Source organism: Calonectris borealis, chromosome 4 (assembly GCF_964195595.1).
Source record: "Calonectris borealis chromosome 4, bCalBor7.hap1.2, whole genome shotgun sequence".
Lineage (NCBI taxonomy): Eukaryota > Metazoa > Chordata > Aves > Procellariiformes > Procellariidae > Calonectris > Calonectris borealis.
In genome coordinates, this window is record NC_134315.1 from 49,904,546 (window position 1) to 49,924,778 (window position 20,233).

A 20,233-nucleotide genomic window follows, 5' to 3' on the forward strand; every position below is an offset into this window, starting at 1 on the left:
ATGGTGACACACCCCATCTACCTGGCCACTTGGTTCCTATGTAGGACTGACGGGAATTAAGAGACAGGACCTTGGTGAAAACAGGTGCAGGGAGGTGAATGAGCCCACTGTCACAGACACAGAAATGGGCTTTCCATGCACCACCAGCTTTAACACTGCAACACCTGAAAGAACACAAAGATGTCAAAGAGCTACTAACAACAACAAGTAACAAGGAGAACAAACAAATATAAGCCAAGGAACAGTCAACTCCTCTGTGGATCTTCTCATTAAAAAAATAAGGTTTCAATTTGACACAACTTAGCTGCCAGCAGTTGGATAAGTTTGGAGCGGGGGCAATCACAAAATATGAAAAGATCAATGACTAATTAAAAAATCTGTGACTAGTACAACCTCCGCATCAAGCATGCAGCGTAGAAAAGATAACCAGACTAAAAAAAACCCCTAAAGATAATTGCCAATGAGGAATGCTAAATAATTATAATACCTTATTATTCTTGTAACACCACAATAAGGAACAAGAGCAGATAAGCAGAGGATACAAACTGAACATGCCCCCAGTTCAGTTCAAAACAGAGTTGAGGGGAACATTTAGCTTTCCTTTTATATTACTTTGATCATTTTTTTGAAGCAGAGACAGAACAGAGATAAAGTTGCTGGGAAAACCAGTTGACAGAAGATTGAAATCAAGCTGTTACTTTAATGATACTGGCATGTTACTCTACTCTACTTGCACAGACCTCTCTTCAAATATAACTATAGATACATTTTATAACCAGAAAGGTTCTTTGTAAGGGCTTGACAAAGCATGAAGTATGCCAAAGAGCATTTTTAGAGCAGAAGAGCTGTTTGTAGAGTTCATACAAACAAAATAACAGGAGCTACAAGTTTCAAACAAGCCAGGAGTGCAGATAACTTACAGTATGGTCACTGAGAAACGAAACAGCTCCCTGGGCCCCTGTTTGGTAGAGCAGCTACAACATTGTATCTGGAACGCTATTAACTGCTTTAAATTCTTCTTCCTGAGAAACCTCACCCAATAGCGCTAGAAGCGCTAATGAGGTAACTTGTAACAGAGATGAAATCCTTCACAGACAAGACTACTAGGTGAGTATGGCCCCCTTGTCAAACACAAAAAAAAATCCACCCTGACAACTGTCTATCCAGATAAATGCCAGCATTACAATCTTAAGATATTTATACAGCTTTTTTGTTAGTATCAGAAAAGCTTACAACCGTAATTACTTCCCATTAGAAACTTCAGAATTTTCTTCCTCATATGATCTCCAGAAGCAAAAGTTTCTAAATTCGGTTAGATCTGAAGAGTTAACTTTGAATACAAGACATGAGCTTGACTTATTTCATAAGCACATATATGCAAATGGGGGCAAAGAAAGAAAGTTAAAGTACTACAAAAGGCAATCAGTGATCCTATCGATCAGCTGAGCACAGAACCCTCCTCACTGAGGCTATCAATTAGAACAAGTGCTTCAGTGAGCAAAATAGAAGTCATTCTTCCTTCTCCCTGGTATTAAACAATACACAGATTTTAGCGTTTTGTCCAACCTCTTCTTCCAGGTGAAGAGACTCTAGCAGTTTTAAGCCATTGCAAAAGTTTGAGGGTTACACAATGCCACATGGGTCATTCCTGCATAAGGCAATTTCAGATTCAAGTTCACTCTCACCGCTTCTGACAGATCAGTTTGTTCTGGGCAGGGACTATCCTCAGCAGGAGGCATGTGAATCTGAGATAGAAACCAACGGCACTTGTTCCATATGTATCCTTTTCCTATAGTGGTCTGAAAGCTGGTATTTCAGTTGTAGTCAGTAGGTTTGCATTCTTCATCCCTACTATAATGCTGCTACCTGCACTTCCTAGCTCAACTGTACAGTTATACAGCTAACTTCTTTCTTGCACCATCATACCATACGTGTGCCAAGATTCAGAGACAATGGAAGTCAACGGCTTCATAGGAGTCATAAATGTAATGAAATTTCCTTTAAAAGTTTAAGTCAAGAATTACATATACTGCAAGATTTGTTTCACTATGAGTTTACATTCAAGTTGAACATGCACAGTATTAAATCACCCTGAAATAAAACAGCAGTGTTACCACCTAGTACTGCTTTACCAGAAATTCTTGGGCAGGGGTGGCAACTCAGAAAAACAGGACTAAGCTTTCACTGCAGAAGCTGGGTTTGACCCTTAACCATCACAAGTCAAGAAGTTTGACTGCAAACACCTTTAATATGAATACAAAATTCACATAGGATATACATTCTGGGGAACGTAAATGAACTATTACAAGAGATTCTGACAGAACAAAAACATAAAGAAGGCTCTGTCAGGCCAAGAATTTAATGAGGAATGATTAAAAAGTTTGATTTACAGTTACATTACAGTTGTGTTAAGCACTGAAATCTAAGAACGTCAGCTGAAAGGCATTTGAACATACAGTACATAAATCATACAATCCACACCGTTGTAAATAACATATTTGAAGGATTTCATTTTACTTAATAGAACACAAAGCAATGTAACATGTGCAAATGAGGACTCCAATATATAGCATTTAAAATGTCTATGATAAAATTGACATAGATTTTTACATTTAAGGACTACACGATTGATGGAGAAATTTAAAAAGTATCCTCCGTGTTACTCCCATTACCAAAGTATGCTTTCCAATTAAATAGAAAAACCATACTGGCCTGATTTCCTTTCTCAAAATCATACCAGTCCATGAAGGTTAACTAAAGCTTTAACTTGCTCTAAGTGTAAAATGTAACGGCATTTACACAGTCTCCTTCCCTTTGTTGGGAATTGACAAACCATTACGCGAAAGGGTTTTTGCATTATATACACTGGTGGAAAATATTATCTTATAAAAAGGCACATACCTGTGATTTAAGGCTAGTACGGTATTTTTTTCATAGAGAAAGTAAAATTTTAAATGAAATTAGTACATTGCATGGTTGGCCTCATTCAGCAAACCACTTGGTGCAAAGCAAAAACGTGTGCTTAGAAGCCTCAGACTGAGTGATTCTTGCTTTAGTGTTTTTCTTTTTTTTTTTTGAACCTATGATGGAAAGGTACGTCTTTTAAAAAGGCATTTGCTGCAATTCCACTAGTCAATGAGCCATCTGCTACTGTTGCCTTATATGCAGATATCGCATATAGGCCTTATATTATTAATCTGCAAAATATTCTTTTAACTCTCTCCTTTTTTAAAAGTCATATGAAAATTACTAAAGATGTTTTCTATATTCATCTATAAAATACCAGATGTTGGTACAAATCATGTAAACCTCCATTTGGAAATATTTTGACTAGCCACCAAAATGACCAGAAATCACAAACATCATTTGTCAGTGCAAATCTATAATAGTTTTCTTTCCCTTCCCTCCCTCCCTCCCCCATCCCAGTTACAGAAATAACAACCAACCTTCACATACAAAAGGAGTGCTCTATATTTGAAATGACAGAAATTATGTTCAATTACCTTAAAGTCACTCACTTTCCCACCAAATTCAGTTTTACAGTATTATAAAAGGGAAAAAAAAATTAAAGCTGTCTGTGCAAGAATCACTACAACAGTCCTTCAACCCCAACCCTTAATTATTATCAGATTTAAAGATTTTAGATTAACATTGGGTCCTCTCCTCTGATCCGATTACTGTTCTTCGAGCCAGGATGGGGCATCTGCTCCAGGAGTTTTCAATTTGATGTGGAACTGTTTAAGTGTCTGTTCAAGCTGCTTTTGATTCCCAGCAAAGTATGCTGCAATGGCATTGTGGAACAGAACAAGCTGATTGTGCAATACCTTAACCTGCAGGCAAGGATAGAGATAGGTTAAGAGGAGGAGGCAGATGTTAACAACATCACAGGTCAGTTATAAAAAAAGAGGTGTATTTGAGATGCTCAGGCTTCATACAGGTTTATTTAATAAAACTTTAAAAATACAAATACCACATGCAAATACAAAATTCTTTAACATTAAAGCGATTTAGAGTTTTCATAAAGTATGCTTAACAGTCAATACTAACTCAGTATGCATGGACCAAAAGCAATTCACTAAACAGCATAATGTTATCAAACACTTGATTACAAGTATTGATTCCTTGAAATTAGATGCCAAACCTCTGCTTAAGATACCTACCTGCAGGCCAAATGGACTTCCCTAAGACAGTACATGACAAATGCATTATGTAAGTATACCGTTCATTTATTTGCCCCCCTTGCAGAGAGTTGCTGTTTTCCAGCTCACGTATACCTAAGTCAAATGAAATTGATGTTCTTTTCCCAGCAGTATTTCTTGCCCATCTCCTGTAACACAGGATTATTTACAGCACTTGGTCAGTATCTTGTGCAAAGTAGTCATGAAACACACAGGTCATAGCAGTAATCAAAACTTGGGGAGAAGAGCACAAGAGCAGCTGGAGGGCACCACTGTTTTTCTCTTCAGGTCTAGTCTATGACGACAACCTATAGCCCTGATGAAGTCAAAGTTGAACAAATGTTACATTTTCACCCTAGCACACCAGTAAACCTGAAGTTGTGGATGATGAACAGTAGTATGCTGGAAAAGGCATCTATCCAGTTTCTCCTGCAGCCAAAACCTGTCCTTTTTGTTCTTGAGTGTACTCTCAGCCCAGCACAACCGTACTCTTGTGTCAGAGCCTGAATCCCTAAGGTGGTGGCCCTGTGCCTGTTTTCAGCCTACAAGACCTTGAGCCCAATAGCATTTAGCCAACTTAGAAGAGAACAGAGGAACAGGGTGGCTGACTGAACCCAAAGGGAGGATGGGGTAGGCATCAGATTTAGTTTTCTCTACTCAAATTTTGGATCACTGCCCTGTCTGTCAGCACAATCCACAAGGAAAGTCTACTCCTGTCATGCTAGGAAGCAAAACTGTCCTTGGGCCAGTTTTGGCCTATGCCTACCTGTTGGCCATGCCTGTTTTAACAGGTTATTTGGCCAACATGCTTTTCTGAAATGCATGCGACTCAATACAGAGATACTTTATTGCCTTAATTTAAGAAAGGTTCTCAAATTAAAAAAAACAACACGCATTAGACATGCTATTACACTAGAAGAGTGTAACACACTATTACACAGAAATGTAATAATACGCTTTTAAAATAAGATACTTTGAGAAAAAAGGGCTGAGTGTGCACACATGCACACAGGTGTATATAAAAGTTTCAGCAGTAAAAGTTGAAATTTCTTTTATGCGTATACAACAATTTATTTCTTTTACTGAATAGTCCCCATTTCACAAATTAAGTTTTGCCCATAAACTGACAACTATACAGACCTTAGTATCCTACTTAAGTGATAACTTCTCTCTGGTGACGCAAATTTTGGTCTAAATTGCTCTGACAATTTGAAAACTGCTATTCCTGTGTTTTCTCCCCTAATAATTCAGGCTAATTTAAACTTAATACATGTGAAATAACAGGCTTTTTGCCTCATTAATGGTGTAAAATGGTAGGTTCTTCCACCAAAAGACTCTCCAAAAAGAAATATGAGAGAGGCGGGTATGGTTAGAAAGGAGTCTGCAAGTGCACATCACATCTTGGGACAATGTTTTTTCATTTACAATAGAAGACTTCAAATTCATGAGGTACAGACATTTTAATATTTAGGAGATGTAGAATATAGCTAACTACACTTGTTCAACAAACAGTTCAGCTTTTCAGAGTCAGAAAAGATGGCCTCTTTCAGTTTGTGTGGGAATAGAAGTATATGAATACACGTATTTTTTGTATCTATAAAAATCTGTATTTTCACCCCAAAAATATTAAGTCATACAAGTGGAAAATGTCACAACAACATCAAGAGTTTTGCTTTTAAAAGTCAGAGCAAAAAATTTAGCAAGTACAGTTTTTTTTTCTTGAGCAGATTTGTTCATGTTTGACATGCAAGGTTTCACACAGCCCAAGCTAGTTCTAGCACATTATTAAAATGCTACAAGAGTTTTATTCATACTGTTTACAGGAACTCAAATAAAACAAGGGTAATTAATACACCCTCCCAGCCCAAGTTCATCAGTTTGAGGCCAAATTTAGTACTTCATTAGGGTGGTTTTTAACACAAAGCTTTTGTGAACTGCCCTGAAGTCTTCTGATAATTTCATAAATTCAGTCAGGCCTTGGCTCAAGTATGCTGCACACGCACAGAGAGGCAGGAATTGACAATGTAGAAGCAGATGATTTGGACTGAAAAAATATGTTCTGTTTTGGTGGGGTTTTTTGAACTACCAGAGCTACCTCATTGTATGAGGTTCTATCCCCAAGCCAGAGCTACCTCACTGTGGTGTAAACTTTGTGATCGTTATCAAACTGGTTGCAGAGGTTCAAATGTTACAATTTCTGCTCTCCTCCTTCAGAAGCTGATTGCTAAATGAATCTCAAAAGTGATAGTGGGCTCTTCTTATCCATAGCTTCATTCAGGTAACTTTAAGATTAAATTTCTAGAAAAAGACCACTTAAACTGTCTGACACTGTACAAAGAAGCTCTACTATGAAGCAGCAGCCAGCTAAGAGAAAAAAGCTGTAACATCTCAAATCACCTCATGTCCACTGCAAAAACACCTGCAATCACAGCTAAGAACTGTGACAAGTATTCACTTAAAGCCAAGTTCAAACCTAACCAGTTTTCCCTTGAAAGAATCTCAGTCTTGCCCATTCCCATATCCAGCCATTGATTCCTACTGTGTTTCACCTTAGCCCTCTGTTGGCAAAACATCCATGCAGTTATGTAGTCAGTTGGATCAGGGAACAGATCTAGATTAAAACTAACCAGACAACAACATATTTGCTTTAACCTGGATCAGTTCCCCAATCTGATTCTCTGCACAGCTGCAAAAACACTTTTGTAAGCACAACAGAGAAGGCAATGTGGGGGAAGGGGGATAGAGGATGAAGGGACCACTTTTTTTTTTGCCGCGAGGTGACTGTCAGACTACAGCCCTAAAGGCCAACTCTCTCTGTAGCACCTATTCCAGTGAAAGAGCATTTGAAGATTTGCCTTTCAATAAGAGAATGTTAATGGTACGCTGCTAAAATACATGTTCCAGTGTATGACTAGCATGCCTGTCAAAACGTCATCACGTTTTACAGTTGAACATAATTTAAAATCATTGTTCCTTGTTAATTAACTACATACACCTATTTGTTCCTAATTACGAGCAGAGTAAGCACTCCATAATAGACTTGGCAAACTTAAGTCTCAAAACAAAACTGAATTTTGTGGATAAGCATGAAAAATGGGCATGCCCTGAACAGAAGGCTTAAGTTTCATATACAGAAGATATTGTAGGTTGGATTTGAGTTTTCACATTTCCTCTGGATGCTCTTAACATTTCATTTCTTTTTAAATGTTGTCCTCTTCCCCCCACCTCCCTCTGAACACCATATTTTCTGTGGCACAGTAAGTACAGTTTTCTTTACATCCTCCTCATTCAGACTGTTTCAGCCACCTCAACAACCAAAAAGACTACCCCCATTCTAATCTTTCTGTCAGTTTGTACCTCCTCACAACTACCATAATCCTTTCCCCTAGCTATGTTTATTTGAAGTTATTTGGTCTAAACAGTTATGTCATTTGGGTTTCCATTAGATCACATATTGCTTTCATTTGTAGAAGCAAGCATTTAAACATCAGACTCCTGAAGTACAACTCACAGAAGTGCATTCAATTTCTTTCTTTACACAGAACGATTTGACATTTCTCAAGTGCATACGTGAATAACAGTTTTTCCTTTCTCAAAAAGACAACGGCTTTTCGAAAAATTTTTGGTGGCAGAAATCTTGAAGCTAAGAACAGGCCACCATCCTTATTAAAAAAACCAAAAGATTAACTATTTGTAAGCTACAGATTTTGATTGCAGCTATTCTTATATTCATTACCCAATGCCACGAACTTCTACAGAACTCTGCCAGCTGGGGATAGCACCAATACAACTTTGCAGCAACATTAAAAAAAAAAAATCAGTTCTAACTTCGAGATCAAATGCTATAATGAAAGTGAACAGGAATCTTGTATAGCAGAAACTTGCAATCCCAGCTTTACTGTAATTCAGTTATCTGAACCTTTGGAGGCTTTTAATTGAAATATTAACATATGAACCCAGGAGAACAAGCACAAAGAGACTGCAACCATGTGATGCCTTTCTTCCCCTAAACGTACGGCCAGCTAGATGATGGCTGTTTGGTGACGTTTGCAGCAACACAGACCAACCGGAGCCCACCAGCCAGTTAAACTGGCTTTATAGTTCCTTTGCAGTGACAGCTTGAATCACCTCCCAGTTTTCCCTGCTCTCCTCATATGTCATGCTTAACCAAATATGGGTCAAAACTTTTGAGTGGGAACATAACTGAGTGCATCTAGTGGAGGGTACATTTACAAAAGAACATCTAGGATTCTGTTTTGACATTAATTTGTCAGGCAAAAATACACAATTTATTTTATGTGTTTAATATCGGTCAGACTGTAAAAACATACTTATTGGGAGATGATCATGAACTGATTCATCTAATCTAAAATTAAACCCTAAATTGCTTAATTGCTTTGCTATGGCAAGGTTTCATTACACAATTCCGTTTTCAACACAGAAGTGATAATAACAACTAAGCTTGAGACTACACTGTACTACATCCTGTATCAATATATATGAGACTCAATGTATACGAGACCTGAAGCCGAAAGGTTTACAATCTACAATAGAAAAATTGTATGGGTACCATACCATCTTCTTATCTAAAAAGGCTTCTCTAATTAGACTCAGAACAAGTATTAATTCACATCTGGATTCAGCACCATGACAATACATATTAACAAAGTTGATGATCAGAGATTTGCATGTTCTAGTATATCGTAACACGAGTCTGGCTAGGCCATGCCTTGATATAGCGGCTCAATTCCTAACCCTCATTTGCCTTGTATGCAATAAGCCTGCAACAACACAGGCTTTCTAAAACAGGCTACAAAAAGGCCCTTTGTGAGAGACTGAGTAAAACCAGTATTTTGTCTGTCTGATCTTCCTTTATTTTGATCTCCCATTCTATCAAATGGGTACCAACATGGCCCTGGGGATAGACACACAAAATGGGAAGTTCCTGTTACTAAGGATATAGTATCAGTATAACCAGTAAAATTGCCTCCCCGGGACTACTGTAACAGCTTAACAATATCAAAATCGCCCACTTCATATATGGTCTTCAGTTTAAGCCATCTCCTAAACAGTGCACTAGTCCCACAACTGAAGCAGCTGTGTTAGAGACACACTCATACAGCTGTACGCATTGTGCTCTTCCTCCTTTCTTTCTTCTCCTTCCTGTTAGGCACATGCTGTATTTATAGATGTTTAAATTATGATGGATCATAGCAATTGTTATCATGTACCTTTGGAAAAAGTAGAACATCTGAGATTATTAAATCTAACTGAAATTAAAATCTAGTTCCTATACTCACTGATCCTATACTTTGAGTTAATAATCCTTTAAAATATAAAAAGTAATTGACTTAAGAGCAGTCACATACACTTTGTACGTGGCTGAAAATTAAAAATAAAAAATTAAAAAGGTTATATAGTTGTCTGGCAAATCAATTGTGCATTCTAATTTCTTAATACTAGCTGCAGGACAAGTACGAGGTCTAACAGGAGCTCCCCTCCATTGACATTATTAAAAAAAAAAAAAAAAAAAGGTTGACACCAGAAAAAGGAATAAAGATCTCAGATTGGTAAGAACATCATCTCTTAGATAACCACTGCCTCCCACGACACCTCAGGAAACATTCTGGGCAACAAAAGAACAAAAACTGTCAGAGGCAGATGCAAGCTGGAAAAAAAAGTGCTCCTGAAATGAAAATTTAGGATCAGGATTAAGATTACATATAGTTTAACTATGGAGAATCCTATACAATAAATAGAAAACACCAAAGTAAAGCTTACCTGAGTAAAGCTCTCAGTACATAATTATATTTAAGCCAATATTTGACTGTAAAGGAAGTCCTTTCTATGGCTTATTTGGGAACAAAATTACATACACCCTTCAGTAAATATTTTGACATCTCTAATGTCAAAACTGAGAAGTGTCAACCAGTGATAAAAAGGCTTAAGCATGTGAAAGTCCCTCCATATTAATCTAAAGGAAAAGGCAGGAAGGAAAAAACAATCTCTTTCAGAAACAAAATTTGTAGGCTGTGACTGCTAACAGGATGCTTGATCTAATTCAAGACTGCCACTAGGAAGCCAGCTTCATTAGTGTTCCCTAAATTATCTAATTTAGTTTTTTAAAAAATATGGAAACTTTTTTGTACAAGATGGAAATAAAATGTTTTCACTCTGAAGCTTTCCTATCTGTATATACATAAATTGATCAGTCCGCTATATAGTTAACGCAAGCTAAGAGGAAGCAGGCTAAGTGCTATTTTCAACCAATTTGAACTTAAGCATCAGAATTCCTGTACAGACATGACATGGAAGGATCAAACAATTTCAGCAGAATTTCTACATTATATTAGTAGCAAACTACTTACTAGAAGATGAAAACAAAGCGGGGGGGGAAGACACCTTCAGTATACCCATTTTCAACCTAGCATAGTTTTAAAACTCAGTTCTCATGAGTATCTTCTAATTTAAGCATAAGTATCAGCATTTAGATTAGACTTCAGCTTGTTCAAGAAAATTAATTTCAATATAGATTTTTTCCATTTGAAAGTTAATGGGCTACAAGTTCAGCAAGAACAACAAAAGAAAGTCAGGGCAATACCAGTTTTTAATCATCTGATAATCTGGTTCATCAACTCTTAACATGCTAAATGGCTATGTGATTCCAGATCCCTGGTCCTAATGCAAATACCTATATGAAGTAGCAGTGCTCAGGAGCTACATTTTTAGCATATATTCTTTTGGAAACCAAAAGGTTTGTTGATTTTCTCCACTTTTTTCTTCTCATCTGTTGATGGTTCATGTTTCTTCCCTGTCTTCCATCTTTATTCTAAATAGCTGATGCAACTGTGTATGTGATGAATATATTCAAGAATTCAGAATAATAATCAGTTTTAATTGTTTAGCTTGTCCCCATGATGTTTCCCCTAATGTTTCCTCCTTCCATGGAAGGAGCATAGTTTGCTACTGTTGTCATTTGGGGCCTCTCCTGTATTCTCTGACAGGCAGAGAATTCAGGTCTTTAAAATACATGAGTTAACCCGTACCGAAAATGTTAATCCACTGCTAGATATGGACAAACTGACAAACTACTATCTTTTATGTAAGTTTTTATCATATTTTCCTCCCTCTTAAGACACAGAAAATATAGTCATAGATTATTATAACCATTTCATTTCCTATGAGTATGAACAAAAATCAGTTCTTGAAAGACTATCATTTTTACACCTAAAAAATTAGAAACAATTTAGAAGGACTTGTTTATCAAAGAAAGCACAGTTTAAAAGTGCATTCTGTATGGCAATTCAATTTTTGCCTGGTAGACAGAATAAGAGAGGTAAGAATCCCATCATTAAGAGGGTATAAGATGAAAAGGTATGGTTGGAATAAACACATATGGGGGAAAAAACCTCCAAACCAACAGTTCAAGAGCCCTGTTTAGAATTAAGAAACTGTAAGGGTATTAATTATAGAAAGCTGTATTTCTCAGTTCAAATTATTAGTTTACGGAAAGCTTAATTTTGAAGAGGCCTTTCCACAGTTCTCTTGCTTTCTTTGTGCGTATCCTCCATGACAGTGTTGTCAAACATAAGTATTACTTTGAATCTTAAATCAGTAGTTATATGACTCATTTAACCATTAAATGCGATAAACTGGAAAAGTAAGGCTTTTCCAAAATTGAAACCACCCATATCAACATGAAACTTACTGCCCTAATGTTCGCCATTTGTAGCTGCAGCAGCTTGATTAGGGACTTTTAAGGTTGCCTGCTCTAAAAGTGTGTCCTCCAGCGATACAGCAAGAACTCAGAAAATTCAGCTTATTTTCTTTGCTCGCTCTACTTTTAAATTGAGACATATTTTAAGATCTAACAACTAAGGTATTTCTAGCAAAGCAGAAACTTACAGGACAAAATTCCTAAATATAACATCAGAAGCTTACCTTATTTTCTTCCAAAAATTTCAATTTGATAGATACATCATTACGCATTTTGTCGTATTTCTCTTTATGCACTTGAAATAGTTGTTGCGATTGCTCAATCTTTGGCAAAGTGTTTGCATCACGAGGGCCAAGATTCAGCTCTTCTAGGTCTGTTCGATAGGCATCATATTCAATCCTGAGAAGAAAGAGGAGGAGGAAAAAAAAATCTAAAGGCAAAGTGTCTCAAAACAGACCTCACATACAGGGCCAAGTACAATAGAAGATGAACAAAACAGTCAAGTACGGAAAAAATAAAAAAAACCCAGGCAAGTATTTTTCCCCCCCTCTTCCTATTCATCAAGCAAAACCACCCTTAAGTAGATTGTATAAAGCTGCCTCAACAAGTACCCTCCCTTTTCTGTTCCTGTCTCAGCCACATGCTCCCAACCCCCTGTTTTGTGCTGGCTTCAGTGTTCAGAGCCTTTCCTGGGACATCTCAGCTTACTAACCCAGATAAAGCTAGTGAATTTTTTTTCAGGTTATTCTTCTGCTGTTGAATCAGTTCAGTGAAGAGTTTGTGTTGAGAGCAAGAGAAGCACCAAGAGCAGGACATCTCCTTTAAGCAGATGTTTGAGCAACGGCTCACTTCTACCAAACTCTGTCCCAAGACTTACTCTGCTCTGGGCTTCTCTGTATGCATTAATTGGAACAGCTTTATAGTTCTTCCACAAATAGTTTTGTGACAACTTGTCTGCCCTATGGATAATCAGGCTGCAAAAAGATGATGCACTATTTATACTCTACTGAGGGCCTATCTTATTTTCCTAGGGAAGTCAGACTCTCTGGATCAATACCATCACTGAAGGAGATAGGGGAAGAGAAAGACTGAAGGTTAAGACTAACAGCCAGGCAAGTATTTAAGCTAACTCTGCACCAAATGTATATATCCCACTTCTAGGTAAGAGAGATGAAAAGTATTTTCTAATTTACTCACTCTCTCCAAATTATTCGTTCTGGATACTGCTAACAAAAACAGAATTGATGTTATGGTATAGGCTCTTGCCTGCAGATACCTGACGATGTTTTAATTGAATGAGCTAGTCTTCATATACCACTATTTATTAAAAAAAAAAGTTATAAACCTCCTTGATATCCTTCCATATTAGACTGTATCATTTTATTACATGAATAGAGATGAACCAGTCATACCTTCTTTCTCATTTTAATGGAAAAAATCAAAATGTCTTAGAAGTATTTTTTAATACAGAAGTAAGTTTGAATATTTAGTTTTGTCTTCAAAAACATTAAATAATTTTTTTTCAAGAAAGTTTATTTAAAGTTAAGCTTTCTATTCATCAACGTATAGCATTTATAAGTGGGAAAAGCACCTATGGAATGTTAGTAGTTTAAAGATTGTATCACTAAATTAATCTTCTGCTTTCCAGTGTTACATACAAGTCTACCAAACACTGGACCCTTGCCAGATAAACTATTTTTATATTTTAAAACATTATTTTAAGTGGATGAGACAAAGGTAGTACAACCTCTAACTTTTTCTTCCTCCTCTCATGCAACGTGTGCTCCTTTGTTCACAGCCCTCTAGTACTTGACCAGGTAAAGCAACAGGCAATAGCCAGAAATCACTCCAGGGTCACGGGAGCCCTGCCCAAAGCCTCACTCTTCCTTCCATACTTCTTTGTAGCTTTCACGTAACGGAACCTAGCATATCAGCATGTGATAGATGCCAATTTTAACGGAACAAACCAACCAGCTTTTCAAATACGCTTTCTCACAAACAGACATTTCTAAAACTGGATACAAATCAGAATTAAAAACTGGTTATAAAAAACAACTTTTCAGTTGGTATAACTGCTCCAAAATAAAATACAACATTTTCAGAGGTAAAAGAAGTTACAATATTCACAGGGCTTTTTCTGATTCTCATTGCCACTATGATTCAGGCTTTATTTAAATAATTTATGACTTAATTCCAGAAAGGAAACAAACCAGTACAGAGTTGATAGAAGAGGGGAACAGATGAATGCTGAAGTGCAACTCGGGACAGGGAAGAAGAGGTACAAAAATAAATGTGATCTATTTTCACGTCGCAAAATAAGACTGGCTATGTAAGTGAAGAACCTTTGTCATTTATTTGCCTTATTGAAATGGCAAAATACTTGATGTCTTTAGTGAACAGAAAGGGAAAGTAACGAAGGTATTTCAGGAGGGAAGAGCCATATATTGAAAATGACTGGCAAAAACAATCTTAGCAGATGTATTTTGTATAGGTTTTCAAGGGGATACCTGGAAAATGTTGTGAACCAATTTTTTCTTTAATACTTCAATGTAAAAAATAAAGCAATACTTCACATTTGGTTAATTCTGCCTTTCATGCCTTTTGAAAGTTTACCTAAATATCTAAATAATAACTTATGATTTTGCTTATAAATAAAGCATTAGAACAGAACAATGAAAAAAAAAAGGGGGGGGGCGGGGAGAAAGAACTTCAAAACTCAAGCAGTTTGCAATTTTTGGCCTAAAAAAAAAATCACAAAAAATAATATGCATAAACTACATCCTTTGGCAAATTAAAAGAAACATACTTTATTCTATTAAGCATCAGAAAGGACCACAAGTCCAAACCCTGGCAGGAGAAGGGAACCTGGCTTTAGAGTACTAAGCCATATCCAAAAGTAACACTCTCCAGGGCAGGAAACCCATTATCTACTGCTAGACATTATCCACTCACTAAGAAATTTCTTTATTTTCCCCGTTCCTATCTAGCCTGCAACTTCTGCATAAAAATTGAAGTGTGAATTGAACACAGTGTGCATCAACAGAAGCACAAGATTAAATGTTTTTCAGTCAAAGAAATTATTTCACCTATTACAATGTAGCTAGATAAAAGGATTGATCTTGCACTGTTATGCTGTTTAGAAAGCCACCTTAATCTAGCAGGCAGGAAAAAATAGCTATAATTACTCTTAGATATAGAGCTAACAAGTAAAACAGAAAATTTACAAAACATTTGAAGATACAGGCAATGAGGCAGTTAACTGTAAATCCTAATTATATGATAGCTGTGTTATAAGGTTTTTATCTGACAGGTTAGTCACTCAAATACAAGGACTAAACTGATACAAAGTCTGTTTCCTAAAGATTAGTTTGTAATGAAAATAACTAAACATATAATAGCTACCTGGCACTTTCATACTGTTTCACAGTCAATAATGTATCCTCAATTGTTTTATTCACCAATGTATTCACACTGGCAATAAAAAAGTTAATAGCCCCAAGAAGAGTTTCTCCATTTTTAGCTAGAAGTTTCTGCGTATCTGCATTGTAGCCAAACTCCTCCTATAAACAAAAAGCAGAGAAACCAAAATTGTAGATCATTTAAAATCATAACATTGATCAACAATTACATAAAAAAAATACAAACACACAGATGTAGAAGTTCTGTCACTTCTGCTTGGGTATGGTTATGATTAAACAGATATTATTTCAATACAATATTCAGTTCACAGTTTTTATGAAATCTCTGTAGCATCAGTAAAACACAATTTCATTACCACGCGTGATGTTAAATCCTATTTTATAATGTGATTTTTCTGCACTCGGAAGCCTTGAATGTTACTTAAAAGTAAGTGCTAATGTAATCTTTACATTGTCATTCAGCAGAGTTTTAATCCAGCATCTCTCATGTGGTTGTCTAGGTAATGCTTTAATACCAACAGTGACACCACTACATTAAATACAGTAATATAACTAAATTCACAAGGGCACACAGCATTAATTAGCTATTAGGTTTTATTCTTACATTCTGGAAAAGAGCACTGCAAAAAACCCCAACATCTATCACAATTTAATAGGCTATAAATAATTGAAGAGCAGAGCATTATAATGGATAGTAAATAAAAATTATAATGTGGCTGGGCCATAAATTTTAAAGAGACAGGGCAAAATTATTTCCAAGGCATTTCAGTCACATTTGGATATATGTTTGTTCATGTCTTTTTGTTAACAGCAGTGTAAGTCCTGATCAGCACTGCAAAGATTTTCCTAATGCACGGATGCCAAACGAGTCCAATTATTATATTTATGTCATCCATATGGCATCTTCATATTCTGCAGATGGGACTTCTCACAAAAAGAGTATAATCTCTGGTTGTAATGGCTGTAAAACACACTAGGTTCATATTTGGAACTTGGTCTTTTTAAGCTTGCACACTGCCAACAACTGACTCAGAAGTGCTGTATTCTCCCAGTTTCATCTATCTAGAACATGAACACCAAAGTCAAATGATATTTCATATTAACGACTTCATGAGGGTAAGGCTAATGGGCAATGGTAGGGGAAGAATCCTCTAGAAAAGGAGGTGCAGTGGAAGCGAGCAATTTGAAGGAGAAGAAAAGAGGAAGAAAACTTAGGGAAAGTTTTCATGAGCTAAGCCCTGTAAACACGGCTAAAGATCTGTTGCCTTTGCTTTGCACAGCTGCTTGGGTGGCAAAAGCAGTCTGCCAAATCACTACAGATCTTGCTGAAATCAAAAAATAGTCTTTTTCAGCTGGTTTTGCCCTAACATTGCCAGCTACACAGTAACACAAGCGCTAGCACAGGGAAGAAGTAGAAGCATACATGCAGAGACAACAGCAGTAGGACTGCCCCTTTCAGCAGTGTTTAGTCCCATCTCTTCTCCCTCCTGCAGGCAAGACTACAATTAGTTTTCCAGTTGGTCCTCTGACCCAGATCATCACAGACCCAAATGAGCAACACTACCAAATCAAAGGAGGGGGGTAAGAAGGATGGGACTGCAGTACTAAGAAACATGCTAGCCACCAAAACCATCCTTCTACTGGTTCATACAGTTTCATATAAAAACTTTTGAGTTTCATCCATGACCTCTGCAGATACCTCTTATGAAAGAGACAGGAAATCCTTTCTGTATCAAGAGTTTACACTCAGTTCATACTCTATGCATAGGTCAATTAAAATTGGAATTCATCTGTCTATATAATTAAAGGCACATGAGCCTGGAACCAGGAGTTATCTTTGTATCCAAAACAGAAACAGCAAAACATTCACATTAAGTAATACCTCTGCAGATACCACATTAAGATCTCATTTTGTTAACATGTATAAAATAAGAAATATTACCTTAAGAAGTGGTGAGGGGTTTGTTTTTGTTCTTTTAAACTTATATACTGTTATCACGTTAAACATTAAAGACTAACTGTTCAGAAATTTTACTTTTAGTCTTGTACAAGTTTTAGAGGCAACAATGCTATCCAAACATCCAAGAAGAACAGACCAGGCTACAGATGGTAATACAGTACAGAGTAAACAAAGGGAAACACAAAAAGGAAAGAGACAAACATCAGGCAAGTCTCCAAGAGGCAAAGGTTAGATAACTTTTATTACAGCAGCAGAAACCTTGATTTGATTTGCATCAACAGCCCCATTCAATAATCTACACAAGAGATGAATGACTGAAACAAATTCCAAGACCAGTACAAGACGCTGAAAGAACCTAGAAGAACAGTATTCCTATTAGAAGTTACGAGCTATTCATGGAAAAAAAAACATTCATTAAACATGAGCATGATGCCAGATTTAATCCAAGTTTCAAAGAAACATCCAGCTTCAGCACATACTTCATAACAATCACTACGTTCTGCCACAAACCACATGCCCGTATTTGTGTCAAAAGTAAACTGATTATTAAGAACAATTTCTTTTAGCAGATTATTTAATTTCTTAGCTGCTAGAAGTGCTCTGCTTTCACAGATTTTCATCTGTCAAGCTGTAATATTAAAAATTCCTGTACTCCAGTGCAAGAGCCTCAAATTTTTTCAGCTAGCTATCAGTTAAGGTTCCTCTGTGCAAGCATGAACTCCACCTCCTCCCTTGAAACTCAATGGGAATAGACTATCATGAAAAGGGAAAAATAAACAGACAGAGGTTTTAAGTTTAATAATCACAAAGGTAATTTGTGCTGTTTCAGCAGCTATGTTTTAGGGAATCATTAAGCCCCTTAATACTGGTTTTCCAAAGGATCAGTAGCAGTATCAAATTGCTTTAACTTCAGAGTACACAACAATCAATGTAGAAGGCGGCCAGCTACTATGTTTTGTACACAACATCTACCTTCTCTCTCCTTACAGCAGACAGTTTTATTGTCAGCAACAAAAAGCATCAGTGTTACATAAACTTCTAAACCAAGGAATCATAACAACCCAAATCCAGATATCTAAAGATTGCCTCTCTTGCTCAGAAACTCCAAGCAATCTGTAAGAATACAGGTTAGTCCTATTAGTAGCAAAATTCTGATTAAAAAAGGACTTTGAGATGAAATCTCAATGCTTGAATATGCTACAGAAAAATAATTTACTCGCATTCAATGTGCACAGGTGAAGTAATGTGCCCTATTCTACTTAAGTCCCAGGCATATTCCCCAAAGGCATCCTGTAATTGAAATGACGTAACACTCTAGAACACTTTGATGACATTTCATTAGAAGGAAAATGAATAGTAAAATGCATTTTCTATGCAAAGGAAAGTTGTCAGATCTTGAGTCCAACCATTAACTAAAGGCAAACATTTAAGAAACAATAAAGAACTACAGTAATTTCAGTAATTTCCTATAGTTTTAAGTGAATTACATAAGCTTTTAACACAGCATATAATGTATTGTTAACTACACTGTTTAGAAAAATAGCTGCTAACTACTATATACCCTGCACGAGTCAATTAGGCTCATCTTCATCTCTGCCATTTTATTTTTTAACACTATAAAAGTCTTACATGAAGTTCCAATGATTTCAAACTCAGGTCAGCAAATGCATCTCCAAGTTGCCTTTGGGTATGTACCATCTGGAAGAGTTGTGTGGACAGCGTCTGTGCCAGTCTCAAGATATTTTCATATTTTTTTTTGTTATCTCTCAATATATCTATCTGAGCTTCTAGTTCCAGATCTACTGTTCTTGAGCCACGACCCAATTTTTCAGAGATGATCTGACGTGTACACTGGGGAAAAAAAAATTAAATTATAAAGAATCAAGTATATTCAAGACAACACAGCATACACCCATTTTCAGCTTCAAGGGACATATAATTACACACAATTCTTTCACAATCACCCCTCCCAATATAAGTTTGCACAACAAACTGAAAAAACAACACAGTCTTTAGAAGTTTATCAGGACTCAGCAAGAACAGTTGGACAAGTCTCAACTCCTACTAAGATGAATATTCAAGTTAACAAATCAAGAGAGTAACTAATTGTTTCTCAAGTAAAAGAACTCTTATCTCTTTTTAGGTTTGGTGAATCTCATTAAGTTAAAAGAAGCAACTTAGACCACTGCATTAAAGTCAGTTAATGGGAGTATTACTAGTTCTGCGTAAAAATATCTAGTTAGTGATCTTTTGGGCTTCGTTTACCAATCATCCAATTCCGGATCATCCACGTTATGTTTTCCAAAAATGTTATTTTTGGGGTTTATTTGGGGGGGAGGTAAGGAGGTGGTGGTTTTCAGCATGTTTTTTTAAAAGCTGACTGGGAAACTGGGAACTCCGACTGAGAAATATGTAAAACTATTAAAATGCATTTCTCATTATTTAGACATTTATAAAATGGAGCTGATTGTCTCAGAAAGAATTACTATTTCTTTCCTGTCACAAGTCAAATTCTTAACAGATTTGCAGTTCATTAACACAGTGAGCAGAAAACGTGCTCTTACAAGGCTGTAGACACTTTCACCCAGCAAATGGCTGTGACAGCTGAGGCTGCTACCACATTCCACTTATCTGTGACACCTTCTCTGCCAGACACTTGAGCCCAACTTGGCAGTGAGCCTCACAAGACGCACATTGGGGTTTCCCTTGGCTGCGACATAGGAGAAGCCATTTGCAAAGCAGATGTGTAGCAAAGCCATACAATTTCTCTATGGAAAGCAGGAATTATTTACTGTTAAAGTAAGTTACTTGAAGTTAATCTGTGGTCCCAAGAGGTGAAGAGACAACCAAGTTACACACATGAAGAATTACTGCTAGAAACAGAATTACAAGCAAACCTAGTTAGTAGTCAAGGCCACAACTACTCTGAAGGGACGTAATCTAAGTGCAAAGCTGCTAT

At 36.6% G+C, this 20,233-nt stretch overlaps 1 protein-coding gene across 12 annotated transcripts in view; it reads right to left on the reverse strand.

The window, feature by feature from the left end:
• Nucleotides 1-2,228: 2,228 nt before the first annotated feature.
• Nucleotides 2,229-20,233, reverse strand: part of ARFIP1 (ARF interacting protein 1) — a 44,515-nt gene continuing 26,510 nt past the window's right edge. For 10 of the 12 annotated variants that reach the window (XM_075149493.1, XM_075149489.1, XM_075149488.1 and 7 more), the window contains 4 exons: nucleotides 18,904-19,125; nucleotides 15,298-15,455; nucleotides 12,120-12,294; nucleotides 2,229-3,830 (listed from right to left, as the gene is read on the reverse strand). In XM_075149493.1, coding sequence (XP_075005594.1) covers nucleotides 3,675-3,830; nucleotides 12,120-12,294; nucleotides 15,298-15,455; nucleotides 18,904-19,125 — 711 coding nt within the window. In that variant the 3' untranslated portion in view covers nucleotides 2,229-3,674. Of the gene's footprint in view, nucleotides 3,831-4,160; nucleotides 4,328-12,119; nucleotides 12,295-15,297; nucleotides 15,456-18,903; nucleotides 19,126-20,233 lie in introns of all 12 variants that reach the window. The other 2 variants (XR_012673546.1, XM_075149492.1) reach the window with 2 other exon arrangements.